Source organism: Rhinolophus ferrumequinum, unplaced genomic scaffold (assembly GCF_004115265.2).
Source record: "Rhinolophus ferrumequinum isolate MPI-CBG mRhiFer1 unplaced genomic scaffold, mRhiFer1_v1.p scaffold_84_arrow_ctg1, whole genome shotgun sequence".
Lineage (NCBI taxonomy): Eukaryota > Metazoa > Chordata > Mammalia > Chiroptera > Rhinolophidae > Rhinolophus > Rhinolophus ferrumequinum.
Window position 1 is genome coordinate 1,263,752 of NW_022680440.1, and position 16,281 is coordinate 1,280,032.

The window sequence follows — 16,281 nt, forward strand, 5'->3', positions numbered from 1 at the left end:
AACAACAGATGTGTGATCTTCTTTTCTCCAGATTGTCCGAACAGATCTGAAAGAGTTAAGAGATTTCAATTTGGACGGTGCCCCTTATGGTTATACTCCTTTCTGTGATAGCCGAAGGGAAATGGATGGCTACAGGTTCTGGAAATCAGGGTACTGGGCCAGCCACTTAGCTGGGCGAAAGTATCATATCAGGTACTGAAAAAGGAGCACTCCTAACACTGGTTTTTTAATTTTCTTTTAAATTAATGTTGCATAATATAACCATGAATAGGTAATCGTTAATATGGTTCATAAATAAAAATTATAAAATACACAAAAAGTCAAAAAAATCTTCCCAATTCTGTCTGTCTTCCACCTAGTTCCCATCCCACAACAGATAACCTCCTCTATTAATTTACTGTATCTGTCCTTCCAGAGTTTCTTGATTCTTACATAAACAACTGTGAATTCTTTTTTACACAGAATGTGAATTGTCTTTTATATAAAATATACCATCCTATTTGCCAGTTTTGTGCCTTGCGCTTTTTTGGGTTTTTTTACTTAATATCTCTACTGGATCTTACTATATCAATACAAAAGACCTTATTCCTTTCAACATTTACATATCAGTGTTATAACAGTATGTGTGTTACTACATTTGTGGTCTTTGGCTGTGACATACAATATTGCAGTAAGTAATTAAATACATTATTTTGTATATTTCAGTATTGCTACAGGATAAATTTTCCTATGTGCATTTGTTGCTTTTCTAATGAGTACTACATTGTCTCTCTGGTCAAAGTGTTATTTGGAAGATTTGGAGGGTGAGGGGACCGGTAGGAAGCAGTACGTACAAAGATAAATGTTGGGGTGTGGTAATTTCAAGTACTGTACTCTTATGTTTTTGGTCAAAAAGAATGGTAATACTGTTTGGGCTAACCCCCCACCCCCGCAACATTTAAGACATCAGAATATCTTTGACTAATGATTATTTAGCAGTTACTATAGCTTTTATTATCTAATATGCTGACATTTTGCTAGAAATCTTTTGTCAGAGATTATTTCCTGGCAATTAAATAAGGAACAGTCACAAATTGAGCTTGTGGTGGCAGAATCTGGGATTTGTAATGACTTTCTTAGCCATCTTCGAAGTAGTACATACTGACCCTGAGCTTCACTGCAGCTTCCCTTTTCAAAAAGAAGCCAGAATTTTTGCCTAGTGGCCTGTTCCATTATTCAGTAGAGTTACTTTTTCTGCTGTAATCCATAGTCATAACAAATGATCGTCTTTCTCCAGTGCACTGTATGTTGTTGATCTGAAGAAATTTAGGAAAATAGCTGCTGGTGACAGACTCAGGGGACAGTACCAAGGTCTGAGTCAGGATCCTAACAGCCTTTCAAATCTTGATCAAGTAAGTGGCTATTTTTTTTTGGTTAACACTTTCAGTGATGGGTATACAATGTTGTGTCAGAAAAATGAAATATTATTTGCTTCTCAGTTCTTTCTGTTGGGACAGTGTTTTATTTCTTTATTGAAAGGAATTTTGTATATATGTGTGTGACATTTTTATCTGTCCTCAAGAGAAGACACACTAGTGAAGAATGTCATAGGCTTGGTGTTCGCTTGGGAAGGGAGATGGAGGGAGGGTGCTGCCTCTCGGAACCATTACTGTGTCTTTTCATTTTGTACCCAAGCTAGTCTGATAAATTTGTTTTTCTGCCTGCTGGGGTCAATTTGTTTCTCTTCTTTAGGCACTAACCAGCTCAGGATTCACAGTATAGACTACAGTGTCACAATACCCCTTTTTTCTATGTCAGAAACTATAGTGTTTTTCAAGAAATTTAGCTGAACCACAGTTTGTTAATGCTAAACATTTTCCAGAGGTGAGATTACAGTTTAAATGTTTTAGATAGTTTCACATATTTTGTTTTGCTTAAGTCTACCTTAAACATTTTTAAACCTTTGTTGTGATAGCATCCATAAAGAAAGGTGTTCAAAACAAAAATATACAAATATTTACATATTTATATGCATCAATGAATTACCACAAAGCAATTTTCTATATACCACCACCCAGTTCAAGAAACAAAACCTAACTATTATCTCAGAAGCCATCCTTCTTTAACAAAAGTATCCAGCGTCCTGACTTCTGTGGTAATGATCCCATTGCTTTTCTGTGTAGAATTACTACTTAAACGTGTATTCTTAAAAATTATAGTTTAGTTTTGTCTGTATTTTTCCTTTCTCAGTGGCATCATAAAAGATGTAGTCTTTTGAAGCTGCCTTCTTTTGTTCAGAGTTTATGTTTGTGAAGTTCATCCACGTTGTGTATAGTCACACTGTTTTGTTTTTCTATTCTGCATTTGGGTGATTTTCCATTTGTGTCTTCCACGGGGGATGCTGTTGTGGTCATTCATGCACATGTACACGTATTTCTGTCGTGTGTACAACTACAAGTAGAATTGCTGCGTCATTAGATTTGTGTATCTTATTCTTTACTAGATAATTCCAAACAGTTTTCCAAAGTATTTTTAATTTATACTCCCATCCGTCATGTAAGAATTCCTGTTGCTTTATATTTTAACCAATACTTATTGTCAATCTGTTAATTTGGTAGATGTGAGCTGGCATCCCATGTGGCTTTCAATTGGAGAGTTTAATGCATTTACATTTAATGTAATTGTTAGTGAGGTAGGATTTACATCTGCCATTTCCTGTTTGTTTTCTATACGTCCTCTTGTTTTTTGTGTTCTTCATATGTTATATAGACATTTTAATTCCCTTGTTTCTTTTACTATATATTTTTTTGTTATTTTCTTAGTGATTGTCTTGATGATTATCATTAACACTTTAATTTATGACAATCTAGTTCAGATTAATAATAACTTAATTTCAGTAGTATACAAAAACTTTGTTCCTATATAGCCTTGTCCCTTCCCACACTGTTATTGTCATACATTGTATGTGTTTACACATTATATGCCCTTCAACACAGATTTATGATTGCTTTTTGTAGTTGTTTTTAAAATCAGATGGGGGGAAAAAGGAGTTCCAAACAAGAAACACGTTGATATGTCTTTTTATATTTACCTGCATACCTTTACTAGTGCTCTTTAATTCTTCATGTGGACTTGAGTTACTGTCTAGTGTCCTTTCATTTCAGCCAGAAGAACTCCCTTTAGTATTTCTGGTAGGGTGGCTCTGGAGCTATCAGCTCTTGGGGAATGTTTAAATTTCTTCATTTTTTGATGAATAGGTTTTGATGGATATAAAATTCCTGCTTGACAGTTTTTTCTTTCAGCAGCTTGAATATATTGTCCCACAGCCTTCTGGCCCCCATGGTTTCTGATGAGAAATAGCTGTTAACTTTGAGAATCCTTTGTCTATGACAACTCCTATCTGTCTTGCTCTTTTCTAGGTACGTCATACTGTCTTTTGACAGTTTGATTATGATGTATCTAGGTGTAGGTCTCTTTGAATTTATCCTCCTTGGAGTTAGTTCATTGAGTTTCTTGGATGTTGTATATTAATGTTTTTATCAAATTTGGGAAGTTTTCTTTATTTCTTCAAATATTTCTGCTCCTTTCTCTTCTCTTGGGACTCCCATTATGTGTATGTTGGTATATTTGATGGTGTCCTACAGGTCTCGGAGGTTATACTTATTTCTCTTCATTCCTCTTTCTGTTCTTGAGACTGGATAATCTCAGTTGATCTGATTCTTTTTTTCTGGTAGCTCAAATCTGTGGTTGAACACTTCCAGTGAATGTTCATTTCGGTTATTGTATTTTTCAACTTCAGATTTTTTGTTTGTTTTTTTTTATATAATTTCTATCTCTTTGTTAATATTATCTAATTTTTCAAACATTATCCTCATACTTCTTTTAGTTCTGTTAGACATGGTTTCCTTTTGTTATTTGAACACATTTAAAATACGTCACTTAAAGTCTTTGTCCTATAAGTCCAATGTCTGTGCCTCTGAAAGTATAGTTTCTATTACTTGTTTTTTTCTCCTCTGTATGGGCCATTTTTCCTTGGATTTTTTGCATGTCTCTTCATTTTTGTTGAAAACTAAACATTTCAAATAATATAGTGTGGCAACTCTGGAAATCAGATTCCCCCCTCCCCCTCACCAGGGTTTGTTGTTGCTGCTTGTACTAATTGTTTGTTTGTGCCTTCTAAACTAGTTCTGTGAAGTCTGAATTTTTTGTCTGTCTGATTTGCTTAGTGGTTAACCAAAATTGGACAGAGATTTCCTAAGGCTCAGAATCACTAAAACTGCTCCCAGTTTTTGCCCAATGCCTCTAGGTACATGTAAGGGCACATCCTCAGCAGTCAGCCAGGCAGGTTACAGCTCTACCTTAGCATCAGGTTTTCCTTGCAAAGAGCTCTGAGACCAGCCAGAGCCAGAGCTTGGCCCGTCTGAGGTCCTTCTTGATTATGCGCACAGCCCTGAGCATGCAGAGCCTCACACGTACGTTGCCTTCCATATTCCCAGGAGCATGTCTTTTCTTTTCAAAGTCTCTATGGATATCTTATTGTTCAGCTTTTCCTTTAAAGATTTGTGGTTAGTTTGTTCTTTGCTTTATCTCCGGCAGCCTCAGGAAGCTTAATATATTCAAGAAGTGCTGCTAAGGAGAAGCTTTTGGCATTGGGCAAGTTCAAGTGAGATTGAGTAGAAATAAGCTTTTACAGTACAGTCTTCCAGGGAATGACCAGTCAGTTCAAATAATGACTGTGCTTTAGGAATGAAACTTTGAAAGACCTTCAGCCTTCTTCCTCCAGTATGGAAATGCAGGCGGTTAATTTTTGACGCTGAAGGAGAGGAGGAGAATGGGAGTAGGGTGCAAGTTAAAACACCACAAAGCTCACTGTTCTTACCGACATGCGGCCATTTTTGTTGACTTTTCAGTGCTCGTTTGGTTGCTGCAAGTCTTTGGTTAATTTCCAAAGTTCTGAAAAAGTTATTCTTACTATTTTTGCCAGATTTTGAATTGCAAATTTTGGGTGAATTGTCAGAGCTCCACACTCTGCCATTTTTGCTGATGTGGCTCCCCATTGTGGTTTTATTTTGCATTTCCATAATTAATAATGAAGTTGAATACCATTTTGTATGTTTGCATCTGTTTAGATATTGTCTTTTGTGACATGCTTATTTAAGTATTTGGGTTGTGGGTTGTTTGGTGTTTTTCTTCTTGATTTATGGGCATTCTTTACATGTACTGATAGTATATCCTTTGTTAGCTATCTATTTTAGAAAATTTCCCACTTTGACTCTCTTACTGGTATCTTTTGTAGTCAGCTGGTCAGTATTTTCCTTTATGGTTAATGCTTTTTGACTGTTGTTAAGGTTATGAAGATGTTTTGTATATGAACTTTATTGTTTTTCTTTCACATTTAGAATCTATATTCTAGTAGGAATTTGTTTTATGTATGGTGTGAGATAAGAGTTCAGCTTTCATTCTTTATGTACATAGTAGGTACAGTTCTATCAGCATGATTCCCCCCTCCTCCCCCCCTCCCCCATCGCCCACCCTCCCCCCTCCCCTAGCCCTCCGCCCTCCGCCCTCTCCCCCTCCCCCCACGCGCACGCACACGCACACTCAGGTTCAAGCCATTGTTTCTCAGTGTAGTTGTGTAGGACAGAGCTCCATGGCCCATGCTGATATTATGAGCCTTGCGCCCCCCCCCCCCCCGGGCTGAGGCATTTGGTCGCCAGTTGTCAGTCGTCTGCTTACAGCAGCTCATGGCAGCTCTCGCTGGCTGCCGGCCACTCATACTGGCCACCAGCCGCTCCTGGCAGCACACGGTAGCCTGTGGCAGCACTCAACAGTGCACGGCAGCTCAAAGCAGCCCGCCGCAGCCCATGCCGACCTCCGGCTGCTCACGGCAGCCCAGCTCCAGGGAGAGCCGTTGTCCACAATCTTAGCTGTAGAGGGTGCAGCTCACTGGCCCATGTGGGAATCGAACAGGTGACCTAGGCATTAGGAGCGCGGCGCTCCAAACACCCGAGCCACCGGGCTGGCCCATGATTTTTTTTTTTTATAAAACACATTGCTCTACAGTGCCACCTTTGTCAGATATGAAGTACCCATATGTGCATGGATTTGTTTCTGGCCCTTTATTTTATTCCATTGGTCTCTTTGTCTCACAACCATAACTGCAAATCTCTCAGTTACTGTAGCTGGTAAATCAAATCCTCCCACCTCATTCTTCTTCAATAGTGTCTTAGAGTATTCTTTATCCTTATTTTCCCGTGTACATTTCAGAATCAGTTTGTCAAGTTCAGGAGGAAAAAACACTTGCTAGTATTTTATATTTGGGTTGTGTTTAATTTCTCTCAATAATGTAGATTACTTTCTTTATAGAGATCTAGTACATCTTTGTTAGAGTTATTTTTTAAAACGTTTGGTTTTTGTTGCTGGTATCTAGAATTGCAGTTGAGGTTTGTTCATTGGTGTATTCAGCTACCTTGCCAATCTGTATGTACTTTTGGGTTTTCTACATTCATACTCATATTATCTACAAATAATGACAATTTTACTTTTTTCCCCCAATCTTACATTTCCAAAGATTCTTGCTTTCTCCATTGGCTCTGACTTACATATTGTTGAACAGAAATAGTGGTTATGGACATTCTTGAATCAAAAGAAAATATTTCAGCATTTCACTACCAAGTATTATGTTTGCTGTGGTTGTTTTGTAGCTACCTCACACTCAGATTAAGGAAGTTCCTTTTATTCCTAGTTTGCTGCTCTTTTTTTTCTTTAATCTAGTGTGTTAAACGTTATGTTTTCGACATCTGCTGAGATAATACGATTTTTCTCTTTTATTCTGTAATATAGTTAATTATATACTTATATAATTTTTGAAATATATTACAACTTGATCATGACTTACTATCCTTTTTTATATATTCCTGGATTCTTTATGCTAGTATATGTGTATGAATTTTGCATTTATGTTTTTGTGTGACATTGGCTTGTGATATCCCTGTTAGGTTTTGGTATCAAGGCAGTGTTGGCTTAAAAAAATGAGTTAGGTTTTGTTCTTTTTCATTTACCTGTAATTGGTTTGTGTATGATTGGCCTTGTTTCTTTCTTAAATGTTTGGTAGAATTCACTAGTGCAGCCACATAGAGATTTCTTTGTGTTTAAATTATGACTCCAATTTCTTTAAGAGTTATGGGACTTTTGACATTTTCTATTACTTCATTTGTCACTATTTTTGTTAAGTTGTATCTAAATTTCCTAACGTATTGTCACGAAGCTATTTCTTACAAATGGCTGTGTACAGTGACATGCTTAAGTACATGTCAGATCTTAAGTGTACTATTTAATCAGTTTTGATTAAAATGTCTATGAAGAATTAGAATGTTTCCATCATACCAGTAATCTCTTTAAAGTCTGTAGGAACTGTACTGATTTCTTATCTCTCTGTCTCTCTCTCTCTCTCTCTCTGTCTCTTTCTCTCTCTCTCTCTCTCTCTCTCTCTCAATTCCTGGCCTTGTTTATTTGTGCTTTCCCTTTTTTCCCTTGGTCAACTCCCTAGGAATTAATCAGTTTTATTAGTCTTTTCAAAGTACCAGCTTTTAATGTTTTTCATTTTGTCTACAGTGTTTCCTATTTCACTAATTTTTGTTTATTGTTTATCTTTTACTTTCTTTAATTTGTTGATTTTTTTCTAATTTCTTGATATAGATATTTAAGTTCATTTGAAATTTTCAAATTCTATCTCAGCAAGACTTTGGTTACATTCCATGCTCTATGTGTAGAATTTCCTTACTAGGTTCAATGTGTTTCTAGTTTCCATTGTAATTTCTTTTTAAACTCGAGTTGTTTAAAAATGAAGGCAAATACATGGGGACTTTCCAGTTACATTTTTGTTATTCTAGCTCATTTGTTCTATGATCTGAGAATGTATTCTGTGTGATCTCAGGCATTTGAAATTTGAGATTTACTTTTTGACACAGATATGATCAGTTTTGGTAAACATTTTATCTGCTTTTATATTATACAGTTGTTCAGTGTAATATTTTTCTATGTTCATTAGGTCAAGTTTAGCAATATCCTGTTATGTATCTTTTGTCTGTCCTTTTTCTATTAGTTGCTGAGATAATTGTGATAAATTTTTTTTTCTATATTGTGAAATCTTTCTTGTTTTTGGCTTTGTTAAATTTTGCTTTACATATTTTGAGACTATGTTATTAAATGGCTAAAAACTTAGAAGTCATATATATATTTCAGATTGGTAACACCTTTTCTTTTTCTTTTTGGCCTTAAAAGTGTGCTTCATCTAATATTAGTGCAGCTGCACGAGTTTTCCTTTCAGTTAGTGCTACGTGGTATTTTTAAAAAATTGTTCTATTTTCAATCTTTCTCTATCCCTATGTTTTAGTTTTATTTCTTACAAATAACTTGTATCTGTTTGTTTTTCGTTTCGTGTGACAGTCATTTAATTTGAACACTTAGTTCATTTATAGTTAATGTAATCACCAATGAGTTTGGCTTTTCTATAGTACTCCTACTTATTCCATGTGTTCTGTGTTTCTTTTTTTCTCCTTACTCCATTTCTTTCAGATTGATTGAGAGTTTTTATACTTTCATTTTCACTATACACTTTTTTTGCAATTCTTTTAATGATTATCCTAGCAATTACAGTATACATTTCTGACTTTGCAAAGGCTAATATTAATTGGTGCATTTTATTTATCTACCACGCAGTGCAAAAAACAGAACAGTGTTTCTCAAATTTCAGCATACATAAAAGAATAACCTGGAGGACTTATTAAAGCATTAATTCCTGGGTCCCATTCGCTCAAGCTGGTTCAGTATGTCTATGGCTGGGTCTGAGAATCTGCATTCCTAGCAGGCTTCTTGCTGTCAGTCTGCATACTACATTTTGAGTAGCTCTGTCTTAGGACTTATTAACTGCATTTATCTTCAGCCCACCTTAAATGCCTTGTTGCTGTGTATTTTATATCTCTCTGTATTTTCAATCCCAGAAAAAGTTATTATTCTCGTGTAGTACAGTCATTATCTAGATTCAGACTTACTCACATAGTTACCTTTTTAGTTACTCTGCCTTCTTCCCTGCATTTCTGGGCTTCCACGTAGGGTCATTTTCCATCTGCCTGAAGAATATCCTTTAATTTCCCTTAATGTGAGTTCAGTAATAATAATTTTTTTTAGTTTTGTTGCTGAAAGTGTCTTTATTTTAGCTTTCTTATCATTTTTAATTGTGGTAAAATATACATAACGTAAAATTAATCATTTTTAGTTGTACAATTCAGTGGTATTAAGTACATTTACAGGGTTATGTAATTGTCCATCTCTAGAAATTTGTTATCATCCCAAAGAGAAACACTGTATCCATTAAACATTAACCTCTTCTTTGCTCCTCCTCCCCTGTCCCTGGTAACCTCTGTTCTATTTTCTGTCTGTGTGAATTTGCCTATTCTAAGTACTTTTGGAATCATACAATATTTTTCCTTTTGTGTGTGACTTACTTCACTTAGCATGTTTTCAAGGTTCATCCATGTTGTAGCATGTATTAGAATTTTCTTCCTGTTAAGATCCAGTAATATTCCAGTGTATGAGTATACCATATTTTGCTTATCCATTTGTTTGTCGATGGAAATTTGGCATATTTCCACCTTTTGGCTGTTGTGAATAATGCCTCTATGAACATTGGTGTAAATATCTATTTGAGTCCCTGCTTTCAATTCTTTTGTGTATATACTCAGAAGTGGAATTGCTAGGTCAAACTGGTTGTTTTTGGACAATGGAATATTTTGTGTCAAACTCAAAAGGTTTTCTGAAAAAAAGCTTCAAAGCATAGAGTATATAGTTGGCTAGAAAACATGTGGGCTTCATCCATTTGGGATCAGGCATCAGTAGACAAGATGGATTCAGAGCCTCTTTTAGGCAAAACTGTGAAATACAAGAACAATACTCTATTTTTATTGACTTTCAAAGGCCTGAGTATTTTTCTTAGAATTGCCCTCTGGTGGGAAGTCTAGCTGCAGGCTAGTTGTGAGTTTTAAGCTTACAGTTTTCAAGTAAGGTAAGTATGGGTAAGTCCTCTAAATTTTGTGGATTTTAAAAGCACCATAAATTTTTTAGCTTCTCTAAGGTTTTTGGTAAGGGCCCTTTCAGCTGTAAAACTGTGTGATTGGCACGTGTTATGTAATGAGCGAACATCACTAATTTGCTATGCATTTATTTAAATTTCCCCACAACTTTAGATTGTTGTGTTTTATTTTCTTTACCTAACAGGATTTGCCCAATAACATGATCCACCAGGTGCCAATTAAATCACTCCCTCAAGAATGGCTTTGGTGTGAAACATGGTGTGATGATGCCTCTAAGAAAAGGGCAAAAACAATTGATTTGGTAAGCTGTCTGCCGTTCTTTTCTGTATCTTAGTCCAGGGTGATGACTAGATCATTGTTAATGCAGATTCTTATTTACTTTTTCTCTGCTGTTGTATAGTTTAGGGACTGCACAACAACTCATAGTAAGCAGATCTCTTTTCTGCTTGAGGCAGAAAGCCACATCCTCTAATGTCCGATGGGGCTGTGTTCACTGTTTGCAGTCAGTGAAGGTACTGCTTCTGCTAATGTATCATTTGGTTCCTCCATATTATCCTTTTTGTCCAGTTAGCACTTGTTATGCAGGAACAGAAACACCTTTGAATTCTGTATAATGTGTCCTTTCTACACTCAGTGGAAGGATGTTATTTTGCTTTTTCACAGTGTAATAATCCAATGACCAAAGAGCCCAAGCTGGAAGCAGCTGTTCGAATTGTCCCAGAGTGGCAGGACTATGATCAAGAAATCAAACAGCTACAGATCCGCTTTCAGAAGGAGAAGGAAACAGGAGCGCTGCATGAGGAGAAGACAAAAGAGCCACGCCAGGAAGGTAGGAAAAACCTTGTCTTTGGGCAAATGTTCCTTTGCAGTTCTCATTTCTGTTTACTGCAAAAACAACAGAATCATAAATAAAAGGAAAAGAAGAATTACTTATTAATCCTTTCATTCTGACATCACCAGTGTGTATTTTCCATTTTCCTTTTTCAGTTGGCCTTCTAAACAGTGGTTTTATTAATGCAACTTTTGCCTCTTTCTTTCCTCCCCCCACCCCGCTTTTTTTTGAGAAAGAATGCTTTGTTTATGGATATTTAGGTTCATGAGTTGTGATACATAAGCCAAACCTGACATTGTTTGGAGGATCTCTTGTCGGATTCCTTGGTTTTTTTATTAAATCTGTCCAAGCACTGGTGAATGAACACATTTAGGATCAAGACAAAGTACATATTGATTTGAAAAAAAGGAATTCTTTCAAACAAGAATATTGGGGTGGCGATGGAGTGTTTGTACTTAACTTAGGCTAAGAATAGAAAGGACTAAGTTTTCCTATTTAATGCTTTCCCTGTTACGTGTATATCTCTAATGGTAGCCAGTTGAAAAAAATCATTAGAATACAAAAGTGACCTTTTGTAAACTATTAATAAGCTGAGCTCTGGATTTTAACATTTATTCAACTCAAAACTAATTTTAAAAAAGCAATTCAAGAACATGGATCTTGAATGATTCACCTAAACATCCTGAAGACTATATCATAATATTAAATATCATAGCTAAAAGGTTGGGTATTTACCATAAAAATAATTAATTCAGGTATATTAATAAAACCTCAAGTGTTTCCACAGATAAATGGGCAAAGAATGTAGAATACTGTTCAAATAAGAGGAAAACAAATAATAAATGAATTTGAGGAAGCAGTAATCAGATTAAATATCTACTACACAGAAAAAAATTACATACTGATAATGCCATTTGTTGGGGAGATGGTCATGCAAATGTTGTGAGGCTTTGTGTCTGAGAACAGTCCTTGTTACAAAGCAGTGAGTCTTCTGTCGTCAGGAGCCATTACAATGTGTGTTCCCTCAGTAATTCCTCTCCAGAATTTACCTTAAAGAAATAATTCAGCAGAAGAAAAAAGTTAGATACATGGGGAAATTTATTTTACTAATATTTATAAACAAAAAGCGTTAAAAACAGTTAAACTTCCAAAAATAGACAACGGTAAATGAGCTACACTGCAACATAGGAAAATATTTATGTATTATTAAGTGGAACAAAAAAGACTTGGCTAAAAATTTACATTTTATTGGAAGTAAATACTCTACCGTGAAAATAGTTCACACTGAGTAGGGATATGCTGGTAGTTTCAATGTTTGTAAAAATAAAAATGTCGTTTTTATTTTGTTTTTGCTTTCAAAATATAATACACACACCAAACTAAAGTTCCTAATAAATTTTAAAAAGAGATAAATTGGAGGCTTGGGCACAAATGACAGGTTGTAATATAGAAAATGCCCCGTCTGTATTTTTATACTTGAGGACAGTCCATTTTCTTTTTAATTGTTCTCTTTTTCCATAGGACCTCAGAAACGTGAAGAATTATGATCTCCAGAGAAGGATGGGAAATGACACGGTGTGAAAAACACTTTTATATTGAGCACTAGTTATTTCTGATTTGTCTATACAACTACTGATGAACGGGCTGAGCAGGCTGCGTGCCTTTGATTCTGAGCTTTCTTTTGACTCCTGCACACCGGCGGGCTCCGCCTCTGCAGAGCTAAGGCTCCCTTGGATTTGTACCTCAGAGGAAGACCAGTGGCCGAGCTGTTCGGCCTCTGCAAAGAGCAGTCTTCTAACAGCTCTAGAAAAGAAATTGGCAAAAGCAACGGGAGTAAAATGACCTCCTGTGCTCCCACACAGAGTGCACAGGTGCCACCCGCTGTGTGAGCACCGCTGCGGGAGCCCTGTGGGAGCCGAGCAGCCCTAACCGCTGTGTCCTTCCTCACTTCCGCTGACGGCAGGCAGCTGGGCGCAGTCTGCCGCCTGGGCTGCAGGCAGTAGCTCTGTCCAAGGTCTACACCTCGAGGTTTAGGCCAGGGCGCTCCTGTGTCTTTTCCTGCGTTTTCTCCCCAGCATTAGTTCATCGTTGAATTGAGACCCAACCAACAATTGTGTGTCTTCAGGGTTAGCTCGGGGCAAATTAACTTGGGGACAGGATGGGGGTGGATTGGGGTGCGGGTAGGAGTAGGGCTCTGGGGTGTGGGAGCAGGTGAGGAAGACTGGAAATTGGCCGCTGTCTTTATAAACCATGAATACCGTTGTGACTAATTGGAAATGAAAACATTATCCTTATTCCCCACCCAGCCTCAGCGAACTTTTTAGGTAATTATTTTGTAAACAATTTTTGTATTTGTGAAAATATTCACTTTTTTTTCCACTTTCTAAAGAAATGTCGTTATGATTTCCTTACTGGATACAGCCATAGTGAGCCTGCGTGAAGGCTCGGGCTCCCTCAGGAAGGTCACTCTGTCCCCGCCCTCTCCTCCTGTGTAGGAGTTTCTCCGCCAGACCCAGGGGCAGTTGGCTCTGACTTTTCTCTACAAAAGACTCCCAGATCTGAGAGCAGGAGGGTTTGACTGTGTATCTCCTGGTTTTCTTACACACTTTTTCATAGTCCCTTCAGTTTAGTGCTGTGGGTCGCCTTTGGCTTGCAGTTGCCAGCACCGCTCCTGTTCTCACTCCACACAGTTGCATCTTGAAACCACAGAAGCCCCTTAAGTCGATGCTTTTTATGTCTGTGTTCAGCAGCCCAGGGTGGTCTGGAGCAGCCTGTCCTGGTGAGTGGGCAGGGCTGGGTGGGAGTCCCCCAGAGGGCTCCTCTGGTGTGCTGTTGGCCCGTGTGGGGTGGGGCTCCGGGTCCTTCCCTCTGCCTCCCAAGCTGCAGGGTATAGCACGAGCACGTGGTGCACGGCGCCCCCTCCCATGCAAGCACGCTTATCACATACTGCCTGCTTTTTAGAAACATGCGGTGGGTGCGAGGGGGTAGCTAAGGCCTCACTCTTCTACGCCAGGCCACATACTGATTTGCAGTCTTTTTAAAAAATCAAAGTCTTATGATAAATATCAGGTAATTTATATTTTCCATATTCACAGTATCTTAGGAGTCTCTTAGGTAGTCTGAAGGAGCTTTTGAGTTTGCTTCTATAATTCCATTAAAATTGGGGAGGGGGAGCTCAAAAGATTTTTAGATAAATTGATCCAACACTGAAAAGGACCCTCAGAATCATTGCTGGTGACAAAGGCTGTAGCATGAGTTCTGCTGCCCTGCCCCTCACCTCAGGGTCAGAGCAGCTGAAGGGATAGAACCAGTGAGGGTAAAAAACCATTTGTTCAGCAGGAGAGGCGTCTGCTGCTGTGGACAGAATTGTGCATTTTCCCAGTTTCTTTTCTGGGAGATTGTGCAGGAAATGCTAAAGTCACTGGGATAAGCTTTTTAAATGCCGGTTCCCTTGGGACGTGACCCAGACTACCTTTCTCTGTGTCTTTGTACCAGGTCTCTGTGCATATTTCATTTGAGGAAGGTACAGTGTCACATCTGTTCCTGTATACTGTGTGTTCTCATTGCCCTCACCTGTCACCACCCTATTAATCGTTGAATCGAAATATGCAAGACCCAGCTTGCTTCTGAAATGATCTGGGGCCTTCCTTCTCTTGCCAGTAACTCTTGGTTCAGGTGCCATAAGCATCTTTCAATATGAACCTCTAATGCCCTAAGAAACTGTTACCACTAAAATTTGGTCTTGGTCATCTTTGTCGTCTTTACTGTATGAAAGCAAATTGTCACTAGAAAGACAGGAGAGTTTTTTTTTCCAAGAAGTGAGGATTGATTGCATTGGAACATTCTAGCTTCTGGAAACTGTTCACAGTGTATTGTTTTTAACCACCATTTGTATGTAATGGATTTTTTTCCCCCTCTCATCATGCTGTAATGGAAAATTTTTCTGAATGAGTGCCAAAATGATGTGAAATAATGTGACATGTCAGAATGACATGCAGCAGTGTGACTATTTATGTTCTATGAACAGTGGTATTGGATTGAGATCAGAACCTGTACACACAGCCTGCTGCTAGGGCTGTGGGGACATGCCTGTGTTTTGTTTTAACATTGTACTCAATACTACCACACTGAGAATGATGGCATATTCTCTTTCCATAAGACTGATGAAGTATTGAATCTGTCAAATGTGGCATTTCAAGTTGAAACAAACAGGTGATTGCCTACCTACTAAGTGCATGCATCGTGGTACGCGCTCGTCTTGTGTGAACCCACCTCTTGGGAGAGCAAAGATTTTACATTGACTCAGTTTCCAAGAATGGAGCTTCATCTACTCTGCTGTCCTGTAAGTCCTTATGGATGATCCTTGGTAAGGCTCTGCCTGAACAGACAGCCTTGATGTGGTGCAAGATGAAGGCTGAAAGCTAGGGAAGGCTGTGTGGTGTTTGGAAGAGACTGGCCCGGTGATAGGGAGGAAGGAAATCCCAGGTTCCTGTAGCTGGGAATTTTGGTTTACCGATGCTGTAACCTGGGACAGGTCAGACCCCACCCTCACTGCGATAAGTATAAAATGGCTCCTCTTAGCCCACACCTCCCCTATGAGTAAATGTGGGTACTTGAAAGCAATCCTTTTCTGAAATTGCCATGAATGATTAAAAGAAATAATTCAACTCAAGAGTTACAGGGAATATCTAGTACATTTTTTTCTGAATAAAATACTAGTACTGTGCTATCAAATTTCATGGAACTGTACATGTTTTGGGAAAGCCACCTAAGGGAAACTTTCTCTTGGTAATACAAACGGAGGGTGCATTGTGTGCGAAGTTATTTATATATTCCACTGCTGTGTAATTTTAATAATTAGTTTTTTTAAATATTTTATTTTATGGGGACATTTTTGTGGGATGATTGGAATTAATCAACTTAAATATAAATGTGTCTAGTTTAATGAGATAACATTTTTAAATTTAAGTTCATGTTTGCCTTGCCTTGGTGTAGTGAGGAAAGATCTTAATCAGGACTTTGGTAATTATATGATTGAATTCAAGCAAATTAGGCTCATTAATTCAGGTCATTACTGATAGTTCAGAGTATCTGGAGGATACCAATTTCTCTTTTATTATGTGGTCTTTGACCTCTTGATCTAACACAGAAAGGACACTCCTAGGTGGCAGTGAGTGAGTGCACTGAGTAGATCTTTCCCCTCAGGGGATACTGACAATTTAGAAAAACAAACCACAAAATCAGCTTTAAGCAGCGACATGCTCTCCATAAAGTTTAAACTCCGTGGTCATTCTTTTGCAAGCAGGAGGCTATCTCCCGAGTCTACCCCAATTACCTAGCAACACAGACGCCAACCGTGGAAGATTTAAGTAGAACACA

The 16,281-nt window shown here is 37.8% G+C and overlaps 1 protein-coding gene across 5 annotated transcripts in view; it reads left to right on the forward strand.

Moving 5' to 3' along the window:
- The window catches only part of UGGT1 (UDP-glucose glycoprotein glucosyltransferase 1), a 120,115-nt gene extending 104,066 nt beyond the window's left edge, over positions 1–16,049 (forward strand). For all 5 annotated transcript variants that reach the window (XM_033102303.1, XM_033102302.1, XM_033102301.1 and 2 more), the window contains 5 exons: positions 32–192; positions 1,277–1,391; positions 10,255–10,371; positions 10,734–10,899; positions 12,424–16,049. In XM_033102303.1, the coding sequence (XP_032958194.1) occupies positions 32–192; positions 1,277–1,391; positions 10,255–10,371; positions 10,734–10,899; positions 12,424–12,449 (585 nt within the window). In that variant the 3' untranslated portion in view covers positions 12,450–16,049. The remainder of the gene's footprint in view (positions 1–31; positions 193–1,276; positions 1,392–10,254; positions 10,372–10,733; positions 10,900–12,423) is intronic.
- Positions 16,050–16,281: the final 232 nt, after the last annotated feature.